The 25,583-nt window shown below is 40.2% G+C and overlaps 1 protein-coding gene across 4 annotated transcripts in view; it reads left to right on the top strand.

The window, feature by feature from the left end:
* The window catches only part of Ntng1 (netrin G1), a 345,729-nt gene extending 328,812 nt beyond the window's left edge, over window positions 1–16,917 (top strand). For 2 of the 4 annotated variants that reach the window (XR_003836247.1, XR_003836246.1), the window contains 2 exons: window positions 12,162–14,427; window positions 16,707–16,917. Coding sequence is in view for 2 of the 4 variants with exons in the window: in XM_021157555.1 (XP_021013214.1) it covers window positions 12,162–12,391 (230 nt within the window). In the remaining 2 variants the exon portion in view is untranslated. Of the gene's footprint in view, window positions 1–12,161; window positions 14,428–16,706 lie in introns of those variants that run through there. The other 2 variants (XM_021157555.1, XM_029475564.1) reach the window with 2 other exon arrangements.
* Window positions 16,918–25,583: the final 8,666 nt, after the last annotated feature.

Below are 25,583 nucleotides of genomic sequence, written 5' to 3'. Positions count from 1 at the left end.
CCTCGGTCATATTACTCACAATGCTCTCATCATAACAAGAAGTGATGTGTGTTGCTTAATTAAAAAGTGAGAGACATGTTTCTGGTTCCTTGTCTCCAAATACTGGCCATCCTTGTTCTGTTTCCTCTCTTCCACCACTTCCCCAGGTATATTTTGAACCATCAAAAGAAGAAACTTTAATACATATCCCTGCCTTCCTATTGTTAATGTTTTCTCCTTAAAAGCCACAGCTGAGGACCTCAAACACATGATAGTTTCCAGCCTGAGGTGGAGTGATAAACACCTTCAAGTGATTTTCCCAAGTGCATCTGGTTCAGTTTTCCCATTCCCTGTCAATCATTCACACGCTCCTCCCTTCAAAACACACCTTGTGATCACCTTCTCAAACTTGCTTTAGAAAACACACCTAGATCTGACTTCAGATGACTGAAATGAGGTTATCAAGGGAAAATTCCTTCCATGTCTTGCCCTCTGACCTTTAAGCTTTCAGGAATCTGTACCTGTCCCCTACTTATCTGTCCCACTATCTAACATATTGGCTGCTTATTAATAATAGATAGGCGTGCATCATTCACAAAGCGGCAGAGGAAAAGCTAGACAAAATTAATGTATTTACCTAATATATTTCTATTGACCATAGAGTTTGTGCCTGAGAAATTTCTGCATCCTGATGTAACTAACAAACAGGGACCAGGGAACCAGGGGAGCTCACCATTTATAAAGGAAGAAAGTCAAAGTCCTATAAGCTCAGGCTTCATTGAAGAGGTTTGAAGTTGACTTAAATACAACTATGACTTCCTCTACCTGGAAGAGGTATTATATTTTATCTCAGCAATTACTGTGGCTTGATCTTCAAAGAAAGTAATGTCTAGACATTTGCTCTGTCTTCACTACTTACCAAAAACAATGGGTATTTGTCTTCAGATGCTTTTGGCTTTGGGAAGTTCTGCTGGTTCCCTTCTTGCCAGAGACCGTGGAATGCTTGGTTAAATAAGGGACAGTGTCTGGAACACTTATGAGTTTGGGACCCGTAGGAACTCACCCATTTTTTCTGAGATATTTTGGAGCATTTAGGATAATTGGCAGCATTATATATATATATATATATATATATATATATATATATATCTCACAAATACTACATTTTGCAGAATGAGATAGTAGGATTCGCTTATGAAATGAATTGCTTTTATCAGTTCAGTAAAAATATTTTTCCCATCAAAAAAAACAATACATTCTTCGTATGTTCAAAATACTATATACTTCTTTGGTACAAATTTGGAAAGAATAAAACAGTATAAAGACAGAATTTAAACTGATAAAAATCAATTCTACTCTCAACAACCAGAGATACACAGGTCATATTTGGTTATAATTTATCCCAAATGCTTTGCTAAGGCTTTCATTACATAAGCTGTGCAAGGCACAAGAGATCTGCATTTATGGAATAGGTCATGGATAAACATCTCATCGTGGAAGAATAAGTCTGCATCTGCTTTTCTCTTGACACAATGACTTGTACTTGGGAAGGGTGAGCTATTCCCGGACGTGTGTTGCCCTTCTGTGTGAAGATGCCTCCCTCGACAGCCTTCTTTCACCTTCAGCCCAGAGGAGAGGTCGCACCTTTTTATGAGATGAGAAAAGTGTCTTTTGTGATACCAAAGGAGAAAATCTGTGATTTCTCAGTACTGTCTTTATGAGCACCTTGCCTATGTCTGTGTCTGAAAGTGGTGACCTAAATAGGATTTCAATACGCCATTAATGATCACTTTGGGAAAGGTGTCCAGCCTTAGGCTTGTAGAATTTGCCACAAATTAATTCTTTCTCAACATCAGTTGAGGGTTATTTTTTTGCAGGCTGTAAAGCCAAAGCCTTTAAGGTATGTAGATGGTGCTTCTTCCTCCTGCTTTGGAGTTACCTGTCATCTCTCCACATCTGCTGGGATAATACAGACTGTATGTATGTCTCCTTTAAAATAAATGGGGCTTTCCTATGGTGTTGTAAGCAGCATCACTCCCATAACAGGTGCTTGGCTAACAGATGAATCACAAGAGGATAGCTGCTCCTTCGGTTCAGAACCTGAGGTCCCTGATTACATAGATGAGACAGGGCTGACAATGAGCTGACAGCCTCCACACAGTTCCCGACAGTCCAGCCCTTCAGACCCTGCTCCTTGGGTTTGTTGCTTTGAAATCAAGCAGACTGAATGCTGTCACATAAGGGCCATGCGTGGCACTATCACTGTTCCTAAAGGGGACAGACACATAGCATAGGTTGAAAGCGAGCAATCAGGGTTCCTTCCATATGATGGCTTTCAGATTTTGGTCTGTCGCTTCAGTCTCTGTCTGGTTCTCCCAACCTTCAGCACTAACTAGGGAAAGGTAAGCTGGGGTGCAAGTTGGTGGTTCTCCACCCCCTCCCCGACATACATCTTTGTACCTCTGGAAGAATACCACATTCCTGTATGCTGACTGATGCAGATGAACACACATAAACGAGTATAAATTTCACCTCTGAGAAACAGGGGGCTGCTATTCCAAAGTGACCTTGCAAGACTCTGTGGAGCACACAGCAAATGAATACAAATGTTCAGCGACCACAGGCTTTGACTCCAGGCACTCTCTCTCTCTCAAGATTCATATCCACAGAATGTATACAGATGCTTCCTTCAAGGGAGGGCATTCACTTTCCTTCTCAGGTGTCTTGGATTGGAGATGTAAGAAATTCATTACTCTGACCAAATTAGCCCCTTGTTCATCCACCTTGAATTCCGTGCCTTAGGGAGACTGAAGAGAGAGACCAAACGCTGACAAAGCCTACTTGGGTTGCATTCTGTTCTTTGTAGAACATTCCCAGATAATCCATCTTGAGCCTCCCTGCGACTTGAGATGGGTAAACAGGGCAGGTGCTATTTTCTCTGCTTTCGACGTGAAGAAAGAGAGCACCAAGAGGTTAACTCATTTCCCCAAGTTCACCCACCGCATTAACCATAGAGATGAGACTCGAATACAGACTCATAGTCTCCTCGTCCTACCTTATGAGAGACAAAAATCTATCTTGGTCCTTGGGGTGCCAACTTAGACTGCCAGGCAAAACAAATCCAATGAAAATAGTTACTAGCTCTATCATCAAAAACTCATAGAAATACACAAGTCCAATCATCTTATCAAGCCAGATATCTTATCAAATGAGGGAGAAATTCCTAATTATTTTCTTTTGTGGCGACAGGTTTCCTATCAATAATAGCCATGCAGGGGTAGGGAGAAAGATAAAGCACTTGCTCTGCCAGCCTGATGGCCTGAGTATGATTTGCCAGAATCCACCCCCCCTCCAAAAAAAGGCCAGGCATCGTGACACAAGCTTATTAACCCCAGTGCTCAGGAGGCAGAGGCAAGGGGAACTACCTGGCCCATTAGCAGTGCATACTTGGAAAGTTCCAAGAGAATGAGAGACCCTGACCAAACAAACAAACAAACAAACAAAAAAGGTAGGCATTACCTCAGAAACAATACTCAGGGCTGGCGTCTGTCTTCTGCACAGAGGTGTACAAACACACACACACACCTAAAAATTACTTATGCAATTAAGCCCAAAGGAGTTTAGAAAAGTGACTTTTTTCTTATTGATATAGTTTTCACAGAATGACAAGTCATGTGCACATGTATATCATTATATACATGTATATCAGCATTGTTAGTCTGGTCCAATATATATGCACCACTTGAAAAGTATTTAGTTATAAGACAGATGGACCTAGGTCACTAGCCAGTTCATGGTGAAGTCTATGTCTTGAAGTAAAAGTGTGACTATCTGAACCCAATACAGGATTAATGGCCCCTAACCAATTTTCCTACCATGTCGTGCCATCTCTCATGAACTCATGTTAATGAAAGATGGGGAATGTAGTTGGTTTGCCTAGAATTGCTCCCAAACTCAGCTGCAGTCTGTAAGTTTTTGCCATACCCCAGGATCTAACCTGCATGTTCTATTTTCTGCCTTGCTCACACTATAGTAAAACTGGCACAGAGGCCGTGTAAATGGGTCATAATATGGCTCTTCAGCTCCCCACTGCCAGCTCTCAAACACCTGCATAAGACCTCAGTGCAGTGCGCATGCCTTTGTTATTACCCTGTTTGGTGGAGGTTATTTGCTCTTTGACGTTTCTTTGCAAAGGATGGGAACAATTTGGAACATCTTCCCCTCAGCGATCCTGGGCTTGGTTCAGGTGGTGAAGGTAGAGGTCACTTTATTAATACAGCCATCAAGGAAAGCTGTCATGGTAACACATTGCATCGATTCCTTGAAGTGCAGGAGACAAAGCCAGAAAGAGAAACTTTCAAGTCTATAAATACAGACCCAGCATTGCTCAAGCATTGCAGCGGCTCATGGACAGGGCCAGCCTAAATGTATAGCTTTGAACCAAACACAAACACTGAGAGAAATCTCTTTGGCAATGCGATGGATCATTGTGACCATGTGGGAATAAGTGACCCTTTCAGTTTCTAAAGGAAAAAGGAATAAAACAAGAAATGAAACTAAGTCCTGGTTGCTGCTGTCTTTGAATATATGAGAGCATTTTCTAGGTTTGCTTTTTGACATGTTCCAGAGAATTCAAGATTTTGAACTTCATATTTTCAAAATACTTTGTTGTTTGGGAAGAGCAGATTATATAGTATTCAAGAACACCCACATACCTATATACACGAATTCACACAAACCCACAAATACACATAATTATACATACATGCATACTTGTTCATGCATAGACACCCATCACATGCACATACATATATTTATACACACATACATGCATATGCACACAAAGACATGCATCACATGCACACATATACACATACAATGTCCATCTACATGCCCTCCACACCATGTACACATGTATACTCACACTCCAACCTTCCCCACACCAAAACAAAACAAAACATCTTTAAGAACCTGAATAATTTAGTGACGTCTTCTCACTTTTCTCATCCAAGGCATAGTAAAAACAGAAGTAACAAAGAATATAGTGCTTGCTCCTACTTTCTCCCTGTGGAATTAGGAGTAGATGTATAAACCATGGCAATTTGGAGATCTTATTTGTCTGCTTTTGTGTCTTGTTTACGAAAGCTGTAAGCAGAGCTATTCAAATACCTTGCTGACTCCAGCTTACCCACCAAGATTTCATAGTTCATCTTCTGGCGACACAGCTGTTTCAGTCTCACATTAATGCAATAACCATATCTGCCCATGTCTTCTGGTTATCTTTGGCACACTATTGGAAAGCATTCCAAAGAAAGACTAGAGTCTCAGAAGGTATCAGCCTATGTGGTATTATTATATTGGCCATGATATAAATAAATCACTCTTATCAACAGTAAAAAGAAAATTTAATAAAGGGAACCCTACAAAAACCAGTCACAGTATTATCGAAGGAATGTCAGCTCTTTCTGTATCTGACTTAGACTTTACCACAACAGAAAGAACTGTATCAACCAAGTATCGATTCACACCCAATCCTTGGACAACGGTTCTATGAGAGATTTTAAAATGAAGCTTTCTGATTACTGAAATACGAAGTACTTTATAGTCAATAACAATAAAGAATGTCTAGGCCGGGCGTGGTGGCGCACGCCTTTAATCCCAGCACTCGGGAGGCAGAGGCAGGCGGATTTCTGAGTTCGAGGCCAGCCTGGTCTACAGAGTGAGTTCCAGGACAGCCAGGGCTACACAGAGAAACCCTGTCTCGAAAAACCAAAAAAAAAAAAAGAATGTCTAGATAAACTTAAAATAAATATCGCCAAGTAAATTCAGTCTGAAAGACTGTACTTTCAGAGATCATTTCTGTAGCTCATTACTAAATTCAGTAGAAGCCGATTCACAGAGAAAGCAATACCAAATAGAGACATAACTGAAATATTCCATAGAAAAAACAATACCAAATAGAGAGATAACTGAAATATTCCATAGAGAAAACAATACCAAATAGAGAGATAACTGAAATATTCCATAGAGAAAATGATACCAGATAGAGAGCTAACTGAAATATTACATTAGGAAAGATTTTCCAGCTCCTTAGTCTACAATGTCATGCAGTGCAGAACAGAAAGATCATGAACACTGTCCTAGGGTTTCATTCTCATGCCGGCTCCAAAAGCTAATGACGGATGCCTAGAACTCTGTGATGTAAAGGATTCTATAGTTCAGTACGAAAGAGCGTCATTATTAAAGAGCAACATTCTGTTTTAGTTCATTTTGTTACCAGAACAGAATGTCACAGGCTAATTTATAATAAATAGCTATTTATGAGCTAAAGTTCTGGGTTTTTTATCATAAAGTTCGAGTACTTTATCATAAATCGCTGGAAGGCATTGCATGGTTGAAAGAAAAATCCCCATTAGCCCATCATGTGTGCATTAGTTCATTCTTAATAAAACTTTGGAAAGGTCCCACTTTTTAAGAATGCTACAATGTCCACTAAACTTCACTATGAGTTTGGAAGCCAGACTTTGAAACCACAGCAGTCTCCTATGCCTGAGAAGACAGAAATGATGCTATAGATGTCAACAGGATTCTCACTCTCAGCCTAGACCTTTGGCATTTCTACTTTTATTTTTATGTGACCTGATTTAAATTTGGGCCTCCATATGTCAGTAGAACTCTAGAAGTTGGAAGCAATTCAGAAATGCTATTAACAGATATCTCTGCCCCATCCATGTAGTTTAAAATCACATTAGCTAGGAGATACAGCATAAAATATATTGCCTAAAAAGTGATCCCATAACTTCCAGATGTGGGGTCAGCCATATCTAAGAGAACAGACCATTGTGCTGCTAAGACCTTTCACTATGCTTCTCCAGATTCTTCCCTTCTATATAAAGTGCAATATGCATGGGCTGCCACTCAAGCTCTACCCTAAACTCATATGATCTAGATCTTGTCTACGTTGTTTGAAAAGTGGCCGTGAGTGCTAGTACCACTGCTTCAATGGGAGTAAAGAGCAAATCACAAGGCAAGGATGCCTTTGGATCCTCCTCTGCTGTTGCTGTACACAATATTAAGACTATCCGCTCTAGCATTTCTGAGTTACCCACATGCACGTTCTTTCATTCCAATGGCTGTGCATCTGAAAACTCGATGTTATTTTGATCTAGAACTGACAAATCTGTATCCTGCTCTTTTCCCCAGTGTACACCAGGGACAGCTGTTTCCTTTCATTGACAAGTCTGTACTCCAACCCAAGAGGTCATCATTTTACCCTTTACACAACTTTTAATTTCTTCTTGGTAGAAGAGGAAGCTGTCCCAGACAATTTAGGACATTTCGAGCATCCATGGCCTCTACCCACCCATGGCATGCTATACTTACCCAGTTGTGAAATGCATACATACATACATACATACATATATACATACATACATAAGTGCAATTTAGTAATTTCCTAATATCCTCTGAAGGTCTTAATCTCCAAAATAATTGGGACCAACTCCTATCAGCTGATGTCTAGGGACTTCCATAAATTGTGATAGCCTCAATCTTTCCCAGTGTTTTTTCTAATCATTCCATAACCCCTTCTGGCTGATTCAGTCATTCAAGACTTACATTATACATTTCATCAGCCCAATTCAAATGCCCTTCTCCTCTTCTATTTCATATGTTAATTCATGGATGGTCTTCCATAACAAAAAAGCATTTTTATGATTAGTTTCATGGCATCATGTGACCACTGCATTTTGTTGACATTTCTCGTCCAGCCATTCTTCACCCTGTTGCTTTCTCTGCATATGGCTGAGGCTAGTACTCTTCAGGGCCCTAGACTCAGTTCTCACTTCGACATGACTGATACTCTCCTACCATGAGCGTGTGTACTTTGTGTCTAATCACAAGGACTTTCACCACTGGTATTCCACTTCTCCATCTCCATAATGAACTGCCTCCTAAACCTTGATATAGTTTTACCAAATAATAACAAAACATTCAAGAAGAACTTACAGACAGAGTCAATACGTCCAAACATATCCATTGCCTTCTCTGACTGAATTCCTCTTCTGGTTCATTTTCTTAATAAATCTCTCTGTGATGTATCTTCATAGTCAAATGTCACATTAAAATCACTCACCCTTGTTATATAAACAGCCTTCAGTTGTGCCCTTCTTTCTCCTCTCGGTGCTACAATCTAGCCCATTCTGTTGAATGTCCTATTCTCCAGTCTATTTTTGTCTAATTTCATCTTTTCTTTTCCTTTAAAACACTACCTGACTCATTTACATTTTTCAGCTTCCTGTTGTCCATTTCCCAAACTCTGCAATGTCTATATAAAAACAACTACAGACAGAATGCCCCTAGAATTCTAGCCTCCTTTGTCTGTGAGCATCTAGCCTTCCAACCACAGCTCACTCACCATTTAAGGACATAATCAAGTTCCAGTCAGAAAACAAGCTTTTCTAGGTATTTCAACAGAAAAAAAATCACTAATAAAGGAAATAGGATAATAGGTGTCTGAGGACGGAAATGAGTACAGGGTACCAAAGTAACTCTTGGACATCAACTATGTCAAGGTTCATTGTCAATAACAGTTCATTATGGAGATGTGGACTACCGGTGGTGAGAGTCATTGTCATCAGACACAAAGTACAGGTGGTGGCTATTACTCAGGGACTAAGAAATTACAAGAAGGAAGATTCTTTGTATCTCTTGAAAATAATAGTGTTTATGCGAGCCTTCATTTACCTTATAACTATATCTCTGAGGAGGGATGATGTCTGGCTATCTCTGTAGTAGTCCCTTGGAGATATCCTAGCAGAATGGTACAGGAGTCTCCAAGGCTCAACGACAACCTGGTTCTGAGTAAAGATAAGCAAGGGTAAAAGGATAAGATGGATAAGATTGGATAAATGTCAAGGCTTAAATGAAGGGCCCTTGCTATGCAGTTCTGTTAAGACAATCCACTAAGTAGGAAAAGGGAAATATTTTCACATATACTCTCCTTCCCTCTATGCTTTTTCTGGGGTCAAGTGTTGGTGAAATCCAGCAGGAAACATGGAGAGTTTTTGTTTCTGTTTTTAATATTGCAACATCAGTGAAGAAGATCAGTGTTCAAAGAAAACTTCATAATAACCTACATGGCCCTTTTGCATCTCTTTGCTTTAACTCATACAGTTTCCCCATCTATGATACTCTTTAACCAGTATCTGCCTTGTGTGTGTGTACCTTTGTTCAAGTACAACTGCTTTTCTAGAATTTCCCCTAATCTCTCAAACATAGACACTGGTGTCTATCATGGGTGTTTGCCTAAGGCTTTGCACATACTTATTTTGTGGTCTTTCTTTGTACTTTGTCTGATTATCTCTGATTGTGTTTGTTGATTTTCCATCAAATTGTAAGCTTCTTTATGGCAGTTAAAGTGATAACCACAAACCATAGCCAGATACCTGGCAAGGACAATTGGCTGAGTGGCTAAGTCGACTAAGGCTATTTTAAGGAAAGCAACTCTAGATCATTTCTGTAATGTATTTCATCTCCATGAGCAAACCAGAACTCTATGGAGAGAGAGATCATGGTTTGCATTTGTTTTATTGTCTCGGTGGTGTTTAGTGCAAGGTTTTACATAATGAAGAAGAGCTCGTTGATACTTAACCATCTAGTTTGTTCATCAACCAACAGAATTTTGGTACTAAATGACATGAAGATGGAGCATGAGGTTATAAACATCAGGTAAGAACTCTAGTTAGACTTACATATATCTCCAGCATGTGATTTCAGCCATTAGATGGTACAGTATGCACCGTAAAAATCTCTACTTGTTGAATTTTAATAGGATGGGCACTATCAAGACCCCAAATGTAATGTGCTTTGTAGTGAATTTTAAACTAATAAAATGTATGCTAGTTTCCATTTTTCCTGTTTATATATTATCCAAGATATACTCCTCCAGTCCATGAGATGATTAATCCCGGGCTGCATCTGTTCCTTGTGTATTTATTAAATTCTCACAACCATCCAAATCAACTAGCAGATTATTTACATGTAGAGAAGGTATCGAATTTTAACTTAATCACTGGCTTCTCAGGAAAAAAAAGAAAGAAAGAAACCTTTGCTCAACAGCTGCTTTACATTCAAGTCCAAGAGGAAGAAAAATAGCTTCGAAAAAAAAAGGGGAGTGATATTTAATTAACTATTGATTTCTTCTCAATTATTCAAGGCAAGCAATTATCGATATTGATGGAACAGATATTTCCCTACGTCTAGTGCCCAAATGAAAGGAAATATCCCATTCTGCAATCTGCTGTCTAGATCGAGAAGTGCTCAGAATCTTTAACTTTAAATGGAAATGGTTACTTGGATCTGTTAATTCCATGTTGCCCCAATTAAACAGATATTTCTTGAAGTGTAAGCAAAACAAAATCCTGAACACCTCTGTATACTTTCCAAATGGACAAAAACCAAAACAGAACAAGACCCACCAGGATTTTACCCTATGATCCTGTGCATGGGGGACCTTGTTTCATAGCTACAGATGTTGACGTGCCAAAAACACAAACAAACAAACCGAAAAAACCTGACAAAATACCATAGTTTGGGTTCAATCTAAACTACCCACTGAGTAGCAGCTTGTGTGCTTGATGCCTCTAATCCGTGTGACACTGCCTTATGTACCAGCATTTCAAACATGAACGATTAACTAGTTCTAATTATACTGATGTATTATGCACCTGTCTTCTATGTGGCCCTGGAATGTTGAAGAAGGTAGTCACACTGGACTCTGTTTAGAGAGCTTTATTATTAGCTCCACGGATGCCCAGTGCCACCTTCCCTCAACCATTCACACACAGGAGCCTTCCTAAGTTTGTGGGTGTGGACAAAGCCCCTCTTCAAGGTGACATGAGTATTGAACATGATTAATAGGCAAAGCAAATGCTACCTATAGCTATTATGGGGAAGGTGGGATTATTTTGTAACAACGATTTGTATTTAATAGCACCATCGTGGAGTGTGTGTGTGTGGATCCTTGTGTCATCTTGGGAGAAATTGAGCCATGACATTCTTTTGAATGAAAAACTTATAATTTATTTTAAAAAGCTCCTTTTTCTGCTCTGTGCCCCGCCTGCCCCCTGTCCAGAGTGGTCTATGTGCTAAGTGCTTAAGCAGCAAATGTTGTCGGAAAGCGTTCGTTCGTTCTTGGCTCTCTTCTTCTTTGTTGTTGTGTTAATTTCCCTGGGTTCTATTTAATATTCTGCTAAATCAGTGAAACCTTGATTATCTAAGAGAATACAAGACACTGAATTAATGAGGTTAACGGGAATTTTGACGATATGAGAAATTATTAGAGGTGAAAGTTCTGTGACAGAGGCTGTGAATGAATTTCAGTCAGGAACTGCTTCTTGATTTTCCAACCCGATTCTATTCCTTGATGGATGTAATGAAATTTTGGTAATCAGGGTTTCACCGTTGCATTTATTACTGTTCCCAAATCAAGGTAACCTTGGGCTCTACTCCCCATATTTACAAGGTAATAAAAAACTCTGCTGGGCTGTCAGGGACAAATGTGACTGCTCTTCCTCACATGCCTCCCACGAAACAAGCTTCTCCTCTTCCATCTGGCTGTTGCCTGCTTGGAGCATGCCACTTTTCTCACATCCTAAACCTGCATTCCCCTGCTTCCCTGTGGCCTCTTTGCATGCACGAAAAGGCTGGAATCGGTTCAGGGACGATGGATGGATGTCCTGACCTTAGAGGTTGTTGGTCATTTTAGCAGCACTGCTTTGCATTTTAAACGGCACTCATCTGGCTTCAAGGTTCTGTTTTCTTGTATCAGGCACTTGTCCTTTAAAAAAAACCTGGGAGGTCACAACAGGTCTCACGTACACAAGAATTTCCAAACCAGGCGCATTGCATTACCTTAGATTCGATAGCCTGAACTGGAGAATAACCAAGATTGCAGGGGAAGGGGAGGGGGAACCTATATGAAAAGGCCTAATATGATCAAAACAAAGGCAGCCGACTACATTTGTTTGGAAATTGGAGTCACATGCTTAGTTTGTGGAGGGAAGGGGGGAGCACAAGATCGATAGAGAATTTCTTTTTTAAAGCTGAAAACATGATGTTCCAGATGAACTTAAATTGATTCTGCTTCTCCTCCCCTCCCTTTCCCTCCCCTCGTTCTGCAGCTAATGTCTGCGACAATGAGCTCCTGCACTGCCAGAATGGAGGGACCTGCCAGAACAATGTGCGCTGCGCGTGCCCAGACGCCTACACCGGCATCCTCTGTGAGAAGCTACGGTGCGAAGAGGCGGGCAGCTGTGGCTCCGACTCCGGCCAGGGAGCACCCCCGCGGGGCTCCCCAGCACTGCTGCTGCTGACCATGCTGCTGGGGGCTGCCAGTCCCCTGGTGTTCTAGGGGTCACACCCAGCCCTCCGACAGGCCTGTGCTGTGGGGAAGCAAACACAACCCAAGCGATTGCCACTGACATAGAAAACACGCACACCCACTCCAACACAGTGTATAAAAGAAGAGGGCCTAACTGAACTAAGCCATATCTCTCAGAACCGGACAGCACAGCGCACATCGGAGTTGAGACTGTTCATCATTGACTCCAGAGGAATTGGCAGCTGTTGCTAGTCTCACTGCAAATCTCATTGCCAGCTGCAGAGCTGATTGCGGATTGGAAAGGCTGTGAGAGCGCCCCCAAGAAGAAAGACGGAAAACAAACTAATCAACCAACCTAAAAACATTCGCTACTCTACCGCGGTGCACCCTAGTACCGCTCTGCTCAGTGTGTGGGCCAACCAAATAAAAGCATTCTTCGCTGTCAGGTGCATTGTGGGTATAAGGAATTCTGTTACAAGCTGCCATATTGGCCTGCTTCAGTCCCCCACCCCCACCCCCAAATTCCTTCCAACCTGTGCTTTAGTGAACGTTGCTCTGTAACCCTTGTTGGTTGAAAGATTTCTTTGTCTGATGTTAGTGATACACACGTGTAACAGCCCCCTCCAAAGCGCAAGCCAGTCATACCCCTGTATATTTTAGCAGCACTGCGGTCCCAGTGCCAGCTCACGTCCACTTCACAAGAGTGGTTAGAGGAAAAGAGAAAGTGTATCTATCCTTTTGTATTCAAATGAAGTTATTTTTCTTGAAATAATGTAATATGTAGATTTTTTGTATTATTGCCAATTTCTGTTACCAGACAATCCGTTAATGTATCTAATTCGATCAGCAAAGACTGACTGATGTTTGATTTTTTTTTTTTTTTTATCCTTTTTGGTTTTGTTTCGTGTCGTGCAGAGATTTCTCTGTAAGGGCAACGAGCGTGCTGGCATCAAAGACTATCGGTTTACATATAGCAAGTGTAATACGATTCCACCAAAGGACATTTTAAATGTTTTTCTTGTTGCTTTAACACTGGAAGATTTAAAGAATAAAAATTCCTGCAGAAATGTTATCAGGAAATTGTATGGCCGTTTCTTAAGACGAAAGGAGCAACCACCCAGCAGTTTCCTAGTCACGTCACTGATGTTTGTGTGGACTGAACACAATCAGACGACAACTTTAGTAACCAGGAAGACGGATTGATGGTCATTAGCTTGGACAACGTCTGCAAAATATGAGACTATTTTCCACCTGGGGAAAAAAATTATAACCACAAAAACAGAGAGAAAGAAATATCTAAGTGATTGCCAAGATTATGCCAAAGCCTGTTGGCAGAGCACTAAGAGACTTTTATTTTTAAGTCATGCTATTTTCACAGATTTATGGTGATCATGTGACTCTAGGGATGCCGATCTATGTATCCTTCCAAATACAGTGTTTACATGGAGTATCATAAGAGGCCACCTGGGGAACCAGGACAGCAGCAGGGAAATTGAATGATTAGCAATTTGACTTTGAATATATTCTAAGTATTTAAATGAAATATCAAAATATACAGCAGCAAGTAGACATAACTGCTGTTCCTGAAAATAAAGTCTGTTTCAAGTACTGCCCAAGGTGTAATAAATTCTTGTTTCTGCCTTTTATTAGGCCAATTACTGTACATGACAGCAGAGGGAGCTGGGCGGGTGGAGAATCACTGCGAAGTTTTGGAGGGGCTGAAACAGTGTATGTTCAATCCTAGCACACTGCCACCCTGTAGGTGACAAATGTGTCAGCAATGGCATCTCTTGGAATCAGAAATAATTATGAGGCCAAACCAGAAGATTAAAGACAATGAAGTCCTACATGACTTGGTGGGACAATAACCAATGACAGTATTAGGTCAGAAGCCTCGTTCCAGGCTGAATTCTTCACCCTACTGCCAGTCTCGGCTGAACTGGGGGAAAGGGGGGGCGGGGTACAAATGTCTTCTGATAAATAACCTGAGTCAAAACTAGATGAAGGAACAGCATGTCTTATTGGTTTTGTTCCCAGAAAAGCCAATTCAAAGAAGGCAATAAAAGGTAAGGAGGTAATTCCTGCTCTGCCTGCCACCCCACGTCCAAGTCGATTGGATGTTTGTTATTCAAACCAACAGCCTCTTTTGATACAAGAAATAGGGAAAGATGGAAATAAATTAGCGCTTTGGCTTAGTGCCAGAGTGGCCAACCAGAAATGACAGATTTACATTAGAAGCATAAATAGAAAATCATATTCCCAGCTCACCAAAGAATACACATGAAAATTCTGATCGCATACAGAGTGTGAGATTACTTCTAATGAGGTGGATTTCTGATATTAAAATGGAGTTTAAGTTGTCTTATAGTTTATTAGCACAAACCAAAGGCAGACTGTGTTATTTCTGGCAATGGTGCACTTTATCATTATCCAGTCACACAGCTTTGTCACAATGATCAGGAATCAGACGCTGCACAATTCAATACGTGGGATTCCGAAAGCTAATTCTGAAATTTAATGAAGGCCTGATTTAGATCAACTCATCTGCATTTTATCTTTATGAGGCTATAAGAATCTAAATTGAGGAGGAATATCTTGCATTCAGTGTATTTAGATATAGTTCTCTGAATTTCTTGAAGTGATGTGATCTGCTTTTAATAGAAATTCACTTTTAGGTATATAACAAACGTAAATGAAATGTTCTTTTAAATCTGGTTCTTTTAAAAGTCCATTCTTTTTTTTTTAAATATATCAGCCTACAGGGTTTTCTGTGCTGCTTTCTAGAATTCTTTGAATCTGTAATATTCTGTTCTGAGACAGGACTGAGGCAGGTAGGGTGGACTAAGTTGTATTCATATTTGAGGCTGGAGCTCTTAGTTGTTTCCTGGAAGGTTCTTTAATGTGGGCAATACAGCAATCCCATGGCATCTGTCAACTGCCCTACAAAGGAGGAGTAGCATTCCTCCCAGGACTGATGTGTATATAACTCAAAAGGAAGTGATGTGGTGGGGGTGGGGCATGGTAAAATGTCAGCTATCTAGAAAGTTCTGCTGTTGACAGGGAGTTAAGTAATCTATCTTACCTATCATGAAGGGGGAATGACTGATCACACAGCCTAAGGGCAAATATTAGAACGGCCACCTTTACCCTCCACTGCCTTGGCCCAGTTATCCAGTCTAATTAGATGTCCCCACAGGACGCTGGCCTCCTGTAGGCAGGCAGCACAAAGGCAACCCTTGAGCACATGGACTGAAGAAGATATAGACTCCACAGTTCAGTGGTTTGTATTGTGTCTTACCTACCCTTTCCTGGACCTGTGACTTTACTGGCGTCTAAGAATCTTTAGATGGAAACCCTGAGATCAGATCTCTACTTCCATCTTCTTCCTCCTCTACCACATGATCCCAAATAGGATGCTCTTCACCCTGGGAAAGGGTCTGTTGGACTTTACCTAGTGTTTATTTCTAAGTCAAATATCAGTGGCAGTTTCTGTGCTCATTGGATTGAACAGGACACTAGGAAGCTTGGGGTTTCATAGTATATTCCTAACATATGTAACTGTCTACATGCATTTAACATCCAGAATGATTTAAAAGTCCACCTTCAGAAATCTGAATAAGTTATTTACCTACCACTTTGACTCCCAGCCTTTATTGATAAGGAGGGTGTGACATCCACTAACCCAAGAGTTGGGAAAAGCTGAGGTTAAAAAAGGAGAGTTTTTTTTTCCCCCCAAAGGAAACCTAACTGAAGTGTGTATTATATATAAGAATTTTTAAAAAGAGTTATCCCTGGGATTTTAACACAAAATCTAATTATAAACAATTTACCTGGAGTCTAATAATTTGTCTCAGGAAATCAATACTGATTTCTAGCCAATATTATTTATTTGTTTGTTTCTTATGTATGGATGTTTTGCATGGATGTGTCTGTATGCAACATGCATGCCAGTGCCCTGGAGGTCAGATGCCCTGGAACTAGAGTGGTTATGAGCTGCTGTGTGGGTACTGAAAACAGAACCTAGGTCCTCTGCTGGAGCAACCAGTGCATCTAACCACTGAACCACCTCTCCAGCCTCTCAGTGCTGTTTTTAAAAAACATGAAGGCTTTCTTTTGATACAAACATTCTGAAAGTTCTGAGTACTTCCATATAAAGTGGGGTTTTTTTATTTAAACGTTATTTTTACTTTCTTACATTAAAAGTAGCTTTTTTCTCTCTCTCTTCAGTTACCTAAAGTAGATGCCAACAAACTCCTCACATAAACTGCACACAAACACAAGATGATGTCAGAAAAAAAAAAAAGTAAGAATGCCAACTTCCATATTTTGAATTTTCCCCAAACAGTCTCCGGAACACAGAGAACGTCTGCTCTTCTCAACACCTGGTGCGGTGTGACTCACAGGCGACCGTCTTCATTCTGCTTCCGGAGAACCAGGAGGGAAAAACACAGGCATGCCCCTTGCAGAAACCCCACTATTGCATTTAACTAGAAATTGAAAAATAACATCTGTGGAAAGCAAGTTAATATTGACTAATATACAGTTATTTAAGTTCTATTACATAAGATAAGTGGCATCCTTAATACACTTTTAGAGTGCATTCTAAAATAATTCTACAAGAAGAGATAGACAATTTTGAAGGGCCTCTTAAAACATTCAAACCTTTAGTAACTGCTGGAATCCCACTCCCTTCAGCTTTCTCTGGTCACCTCAAAGCTGCTGTTAATTGGTTGATGAATTAAAATGGAGTAGTAACATTACTCTACAAAACCTAATTACGTTAGCACTAAACACTTAGCTAGACTAGCCCAGGCAAGCTGCAGAGGATCCAAAGCAAAAATAACCCTCAACTTAGTCCCATTTTTTTCCAGAGATGTCATTTTAACTATTATTTAATTGGAATTACAAATTTTCTTGTTGGGGGGAAAATAAAACTGGAAAGAAAGAAAATAATAATTGTTACATTTCTTACCACTATGGCAATAGAAATGGAAATTCCTGCTTAGCACAAATGTGTCAAGAACCTGAAAAACATCACATACCAAAGCTATTCCTGATGCCACTCTGAGGGGACCATGGCAGAGCAAGTCTGTTACACAGATAGCCATCCTACTTGATTAAAACAAAGTGAAAGAAAAGCAAGCACCTGAAGTCCTGTTAAGAACCCGGTGGTTTTGTTCTATTTTGGTTTATTGTTTGGTTTGGTTTGGTTTTGCCCCAAGGTAGGCAACTATATAATGTCAGGTTTGTTTGTTTGTATTTGTGCTCCTAAGGAGGGCTGCTCTTTCTGCCTAGGAGAAACACTGAAAGAAAGCCTCCTCCAAGGAAATAGCATTGTGCTATTCACACAATGAAACCCTAAGTAATTGTTTTGGCTTTCTTGGTGTGATAAACACCTCGAGGCAAAGAGATTAGTGTCATCTCCCTCAACTTTAGTTTCTCTCCCTTTGAAAAGGTGTTGGGTGTAGGGGGTGACTCCCAATCTAATGTAACAAGGTTTGTGAAAAACATTTGTCCATTGATATATAATTATGAAAACCCCCCTGCTATATATTCAGCTTATTAAATTAATAGGGTAACAAATATTGGAGCAGTTTACAGCCACTTAAACTTCTGTTTATATTCTGTGTAATTACAATTCATAATTGGGAGAGCGGTCAAATCTGAATGCATTCTGATCAATGGTTCTCAGGCTGCCAAGCAGATCTAGCATACCACAGCACAGTAAGTGGTTTTTAAAACCCAGAATTCAAATCAATTCAAGAAGGGTGAGAAAAGAAGGTTAACAGTGAAATGTTTTAAATTGTGAATTAGATTGTATGTAAATATAATTAATTTTTTCTCAACATAACAATAAAAGTCTTATAAAAATGTAACTGTATCACTGGCATAGGGCTACAGTTTACCCTAACTTTTGAAGATATGCATCATCAAATAATACCTTGTTGTCATGAGAGGAATTATATATGCACACAGATATATGAAAAATTATTGTCCAGCAATCAATTCCATCTCAAAATTACCTTACATCTATCCAATTCCCTTTCAAATATATTTATTTCTCTAGAATGCAAACATAAATGAAAAATGGAAAAAATGGCCCAAGTAAGGACTATTGTATGAGGCCAACTCACCAAAATAACTAAATATCTTGATAGGTTTGGTATATTTTTCATAGGACCACGTAAGGAGCATAGAGATTCACATTTTCTGGTTTCCCTTAACAACTTCCTCTCTGAGTTTGAATGGCATGCATTCCAGCAAACAATCTCCAATAAAGTTCTTTAGGAGATGCTCTGTTTCATTGGTTCTCAACCTCTATGTCTTGACTCCTTGGGGATTTGATCTTAAAATCTTCCTACCACTTGTCTTAGTTTGTTGTAATGTAACTGTGTGTCTTACTTAAGGTTTTACTGCTGTGAACAGACACCATGACCAAGACATCTCTTATAAGGACAACATTTAATTGGGGCTGGCTTACAGGTTCAGAAGTTCAGACCATTATCATCCAAGCAGGAACATGGCAGGATCCAGGCAGACATGGTTCAGGAGGAGCTGAGAGTTCTACATCTTCATCTGAAGGCTGCTAGCAGAACACTGGCTTCCAGGCAGCTAGGATGAGGGTCTTAAAGCCCACACCCACAGTGCCATGCCTACACCAAAAAGGCCACATCTACTCCAACAAGGCCACACCTTCTAATAGTGCCAATCCCTGGGCCAAGCATATATAAAACATCACTGTGATAACATAATCCAGCAATTTAAAGGAAAAATATTTTGGCTCATAGTTCAATGAAGTTACCATAGCAGGGAAGCCCTGGTGTCAGGAATTTAAGGCACAATGTCACATTGTGTCAGGAAGCAGAGAACTATGAGTATCCATGCTCAGCCATATTTCTCCTGGTTTTATGCAGCCCAGGGTCCAGTTCCAGGGAGTTTAAGGTGGGTTTTCACACTTCCGTAGTCCTAATTAAGATAATCTCTCATAGGCATGCCCAGAGGCTAACTTAATCTAAGTAATCCCTCCCAAGGGTTTCTAGAGGTGTGTCTCCTAGGTGACCCCAGAGTCCATTAGTTTGACAATCTACACTAACCCTCACATCTCTTATTATGATGTAATGATAGCATACACCCTTCCAAATAGAAAGTAAAATTTCATGTTAAATTCTCACTTTAACACACATGGCACATGTACAGTTACAAGCCTCTGTATTAAGGGCTACCTTTAATTAAAGGCAGACAGTACTCAGATGACCTGAGGCACATTCTTAAGGAATGCTAATATATTATGTAGCTTTAACAACCTCTCTATAGGTCACATTCTATCACTGGAAACATGACCCAACCATGCTCAAAAACAACTCTGAAATAACATATGTTCAGCTTTGTTTCTCAGGGCTCTGACAGCCACAACCTGCTCTGGTTTCTCCATTGCAGACATTTTACTAGAAAGATCTACTTCAACAATATCTTTTCCACCCTAGACATAAAATGTATGAAAAGCAAAAGAAATTGCATTAGCTGCTGGAACACTTTTGGATATCGCCACACAAAGCCACTTTCTTTTTGACCGATTTGTTCCATTTGTACCATGACTCTTGCTCACAAGCGTAAGATTAGGAGCAAAGGTCTCCCTAATTAACGTCACACTTCTCTGAGTATGGGCAGTACTCTGAATATACAAGGCTCTTAGCTCATACTGGGTCCTCTGAACTTGAACTAACCATTAGCAATAGCTACCTACCTACTACGATTGAGCACGTGACCATGGTTAGTCCGAGCAGGCATGTCCTATGACTAAGAACATCAGATTTCCAAGTCTTAGTGCAAAACATACAAAAGAACTTCTTGAATCACTTTTAAAAATAAATTTTATACTGATGTTAGAATAATAACACTTGATATAATGGGTTAAATTAAATATATTATTCTTGTTGCTTTTAATTGTTTCCATCTCCTGCTCTAGTGTGGATCCTTGGGGCATTTAAATTACACAAGTGGCTCACGTTATATTTCTACAAAACAGCATTGCTCTGAACATCAGATTTTTTTTCCCATCTGTAAAATGGGATGAATAGTATTCACTCTCCAGAATTAATGTGAAAATAATCATGAGGTCACAAAACTAAAAGATTTGGTGAATTTCAAAGTGGGGAGTACTTGACATTCTATGTATCCTGAGACTAACGCTAGCATTAGCTATGTATTTGCTTTTTCTGCTATTCGCTTCTGTATCACTGGCATTAGAATGTCTTTGTTGAATCAGTCACTAATATGAGTTTCATGTCCAACCAAGCCACCTGCCACATTCAAAACCTTAAAAGCATTGCACTCATCTCCCTGGGGGGCCACTTGGGGAGCTATAATGAGACCTCAGGTTGAAAAACTCATGTTAGAACATGAAAATATGGAATAAGACCCTGGAATATAAGCTAATTAAAAACCTCCCTGCAATTTAATCTGAAGCCCCCTGGAGCTCCGATGCCTGAGATTAAAACAGGTGTCCTGATTCTTAACCCACAGAAGAAGGTGACAATTAAATGAGATCATTTACATGAAACTCTCTAATCCAAGTTTCACATTCAGGAAATGTCAGTTGCTACCAGACAATGCCTATTCCTCCCTAAACTATGCCTGCATCATTCATTTCACAGGAGAGTCCCAAAAGGCAATTCTAGCTCCCTGTTGGGAATTCGAGGCTCTATATTTTCAACTCTGTTCAATGATAAAACAATGAAAGAGGCTGATATGCTTGGCCAAAGCCTTAGAGAGTTTCTGGAGTGAGAGGTTTAATGTTTTGGAACAGGTAAATTGCCAAATCTTTTTGTTTACTTTTTTTGATTCAATAAAGCAATCAGAAAAAAAAATCGAACAGATTGCATGTATCATTCCTCAACTTGAATATTTGAGCTTTCCTAAATTGAATTATTTGACTGGAACAAACTACATCAGAGGGGAAGGTGGAGGGGAGAAAGAAGAAATCAAATTCTCATTTTTCTTGTCAGCTCATGGTTGTGGCTTCCACATGGATTCTCTGAGGCCCTATGAGATTCTACTTAATTAAAGCCTGGTTCATTCTCACTCCAGCTTGCCCACTGACTCACTCTGTGAAGTTTCTCTCCGTACTAGAAAGGCTCAGGGGACTGTTAGTGCAAGGAATCAATGATCAAAAATTAATTTTAAAGCTTGCGGTAAGAGCACATTAACATGACCTGAACATCCTGCCTCGTGGAGAGACTGGTCTGCAGAGCTGAGGTCTTCCAGAGGATCTGAGGACAGAATACTGCAGCTAGCACAGATCTTGAGAATAATGATGTGTGTCTCTAAAAACTCAGTGCTAAGTTGCAAGCCCAAATTGGAGACTTTGCCAAGAAATACACAGCCTCTGTAATTTCCAGTTTGGAGTAATAATATGGAAATGGCTTTTGGTGCTGCGAATGGATCAGCCTAAATGAGTTAGAATTGATAGCTGCCTGTAATACTAGGGGCAGGACAGAGTGATCACGTCTCTGTCCTTGCTGGCTTATCTAGGGCTCTCCAGACGTGACAATTTTAGGAAGTGAGCCTTTAAGTGTGTTGTGAAAACGTACTGCAATATCCTGTGGCACAGAGCATGGCAATTCTAAAATCACCTCAACAAGGACATGGAATAAGAGCCCCCTCTCCCAAGGAGGGAAAGAGCTGTTCTTGTATTAATTAATTAATTAGTTAATTAATTAATTAATAAAGTGATAAACTTAGTGAAAGAAATGTGGGGCTGGGAAGATAGCCCAGTCAGTAAAGGGCTTGCCTTGAAAGCTGGAAGACCCAAGTCATATCGTCTCAAAATCACGCTATTGTGATCTTACAATCTCAGGTCTGAGGACACAGAAACTGGCAGATCCCTGATTCGTAGCTAGCCAGATAGCCTAGATTACTCAGTGAGTTCCCAGACCAGTGAGAGACTCCTGTCCCAACAAAAATAGGTAGAGTGCACGTGAAAAATGGCATTTACAGTTGTCATCTAGAGTACACACACACACACACACACACACACAAGGGCAGTCATTTCTGTCCTCTAATCAGCAGGGCAACACTTCTCTTTCTTTGGGGGCAAATCTACTGTACATTGGTTGACTATCTGCTTATTGCCCTGGTTGAAGTACAGTGAAGTCGGATGTCCATGGTCAGTGACACAGAAACCTTAGAGCTTTTACAGTTTCCATAATATAGGCAGCACTTGAAGCACTGCCCGACAGTCACTTCACTCAGAAGTTATCAGAGCATGGATGAGTCATCAGGAAGCGTAGGGAGAGCAGGCTTTAGATTAGTACACAGCAAACTGGAAGCGCGATGGTGGCCATTGTAAAGGATTAGTGTATATCAAGCTGGAAGCGCGATGATGGCCGTTGGAAGGAATGAATGACTAGATGGCCTCCCTCCCGGCACTGCGCATTTCTTTATCCTCAATTTGCTTGAGAGCTTGTGTTCCAGCAAAGTTCATAGACTGCAATTCCCCAAAGACAGCCTTCGGTGGTGCACGAGATACTTCCACATCTGTGTCTCTTCTGCCCAATCTGTTCTCCCCATTGTGCCAGTCTGGAGCTCTCACCCCTGAAAACACAACTGACAAACTTTTAAGTTTGAGTCTCTGTTCTAATTACAATTGTTGCAGGACAAACCAATGAAAGGTAACATGGAACAAAACCAAACAAGCAAGGATGGTTTTATCTCTCATCTTTCCTCTCCCATACTTCAGTTGTGAGGACCCAAAGACTAGCAGCTGATGGTGGGGCTGGAAAGCCATGTGACTGAGAGAGTCAGCCAAGAGCAAGAGTAAAGCCAAGATGTGTGCAAACCCCGAAAACCTCATCTTGAGACCAGCAGGAGTTAAGGACTGCTCCTTCCTCATTCTGGGTCTGCATGTCCCCATGCATGTAACCTATACAACCCCCACCTCCATCACCCTTGAGGCAGTCACATAGCTTAGTGACCAAATTATAGGTTTAACTTCCTCTCTCACTGTAAGGACATGTCCAGCAAGCACCTGTAATTCCTCTTCATGCAAATTAAACACTCCTAGCACATTGATACCAAACTATAATGTACTCACTTACCCAGAAAGCCCCCTATCCACCCTCCAAGGGTTTATACAACCCTTACATAGCTTCCCCAGTGAAGAAGAGCAGTTTTCCTGAAAATGTCTGTGAGAAGGCTCTTTCTCCCTGGCACACAAGCAGCCCAGATAAGCTTCTTTGATCTTTCTATTCCTGCCCTGTGTGAGAAACAGTGCCTGGATACCCCAAGGTCAGAAGCAGGACCAGGCAGCAGCTGATAGCTGGGACTGGGGGATTCACTTCCACATCACTTCTTGGTTCTCACAATTCATGCCTTAACAGAAGTAGATGAAGGCAAGGAATAACTTACCCATCTATCCATCCTGTACATGTCTTGCTGGTACAAAGGGCCACAGACATCTATACTGCAGCACTCCATTTAACAAGATTTTTTTTAACTACTGATTTTTATTAGTTGTATGTGTGTCTGTGTGTGTATGACCAACAGAGTCAACTAACCTGAACCCTTGGGGCTCTCAGAGACTGAACCACCAACCAAACACACACACACACACACACACAAACACACACACACACACACACATATGTGTATGTATGTATGTGTAAGTGTATGTGTATGTGTATGTGTATGTGTATGTGTATGTGTATGTGTATGTGTATGTGTATGTGTATGTGTATGTATATGTATATCAACTAGACCTAGGTCTCCCTGCACATATGCAGTAGAAGTGCATCTAGGCCTTCATGAGGTCCTCTAACAACTGGGCCATGAACTGCCCCTCAAGCTGTTGCCTGTCTGTGGATTCTGGTCTCTTAACTGGGCTGCCTTTTCTGGCTTCTGTAGGAGATGATAAACCTAGCCCTGCAGAGCCTTGATGTGCCAGGGTAGGGGGATCTCCAGGGGGGCCTCCACCCTCTCAGAGGAGAAGGGGATAGGGGATTGGGGGAAAGGCTATGTGAGGGGGTGATCAGGAAGAGGGAGGACAGTGATCAGAATATAAAGTGAATAAATAATTGAATTAAAAACACACATACAAGAAAGTAGATTCATGCCCACTCTACTAACCACTGGCTGAAGAAGCATGAGAGAATAGGCTTAAACTTATACATATAGTTTTAAATATGTATGTGTATAAACATATGGATTTATGTATTTCCATATAAATACATACATTTGTATTTATGTATACATACATATACGTGTATGTATATGTTTATATGTAATATAAATATATTAATTTATATATAAATCTATATAAAAATATATAAAGCAATACATATCTAATATATAAATATTTATATGAAGATTTTGTTTAAATAAATATAAATATATTCATATGTTTTTATATATTGTTTATGTACTTAATGCTTTATGTTTATATGTAATATAAATATATTAATTTATATATAAATCTATATAAAAATATATAAAGCAATACATATCTAATATATAAATATTTATATGAAGATTTTGTTTAAATAAATATAAATATATTCATATGTTTTTATATATTGTTTATGTACTTAATGCTTTATATACAACTAACGTCATCATGGGGAATGGGCTGAAGGGTCTGTCATTGTAAGCAGCAAGGAAGTATAATAAGAATACATTGTATGAAAAAAAAACTATTTTTAGTAAAAGGAAAAAAAAGAACCTATCATGTCCCTTAGCATTCATACATCGACACCTTAACCCCCTTTGTAACTATATTTGGTGATGCAGCCTTTGAAGATGTAATTAAGGTTAAATAAATGTGTGTAACAGAAGCCTTATCTGAATGACTAGTTCTCAGAAAGAGAGAGAGAGAGAGAGAGAGAGAAGGGAGGGAAGGAGATAGGGAGGAAGAGAGGGAGGGAGAGAGGAAGGAAGTTAACTTAGGAAAATATGTGTACAGAGGGAAAGCCAGAAGGGCAGTGTGAGAACACAGCTTCCTGCAAGTCAAGGGTGCCTGCAGACCTGGAGAAACCAGCCATGCTCTCCTTTGCCTTGGCCTAGGACTTGTAGCCTCCAGAACTGTGGAAAATAAACATCGGCTGAAACCACCCAGCACTTTCTGATGGCAGCTGCAGAAACCAAGCACACCGTCCAAGGACAATAGCTTTGTACCAGGAGGAAAGATCTGGACGTAGTAGACACCTGTAACCCAGGACAGGGAGGTAGA

This window comes from Mus caroli, chromosome 3 (genome assembly GCF_900094665.2).
Source record: "Mus caroli chromosome 3, CAROLI_EIJ_v1.1, whole genome shotgun sequence".
Lineage (NCBI taxonomy): Eukaryota > Metazoa > Chordata > Mammalia > Rodentia > Muridae > Mus > Mus caroli.
The sequence above is the reverse complement of the archived record's forward strand: the minus strand, read 5'-3'. Positions and strand labels throughout refer to the sequence as shown.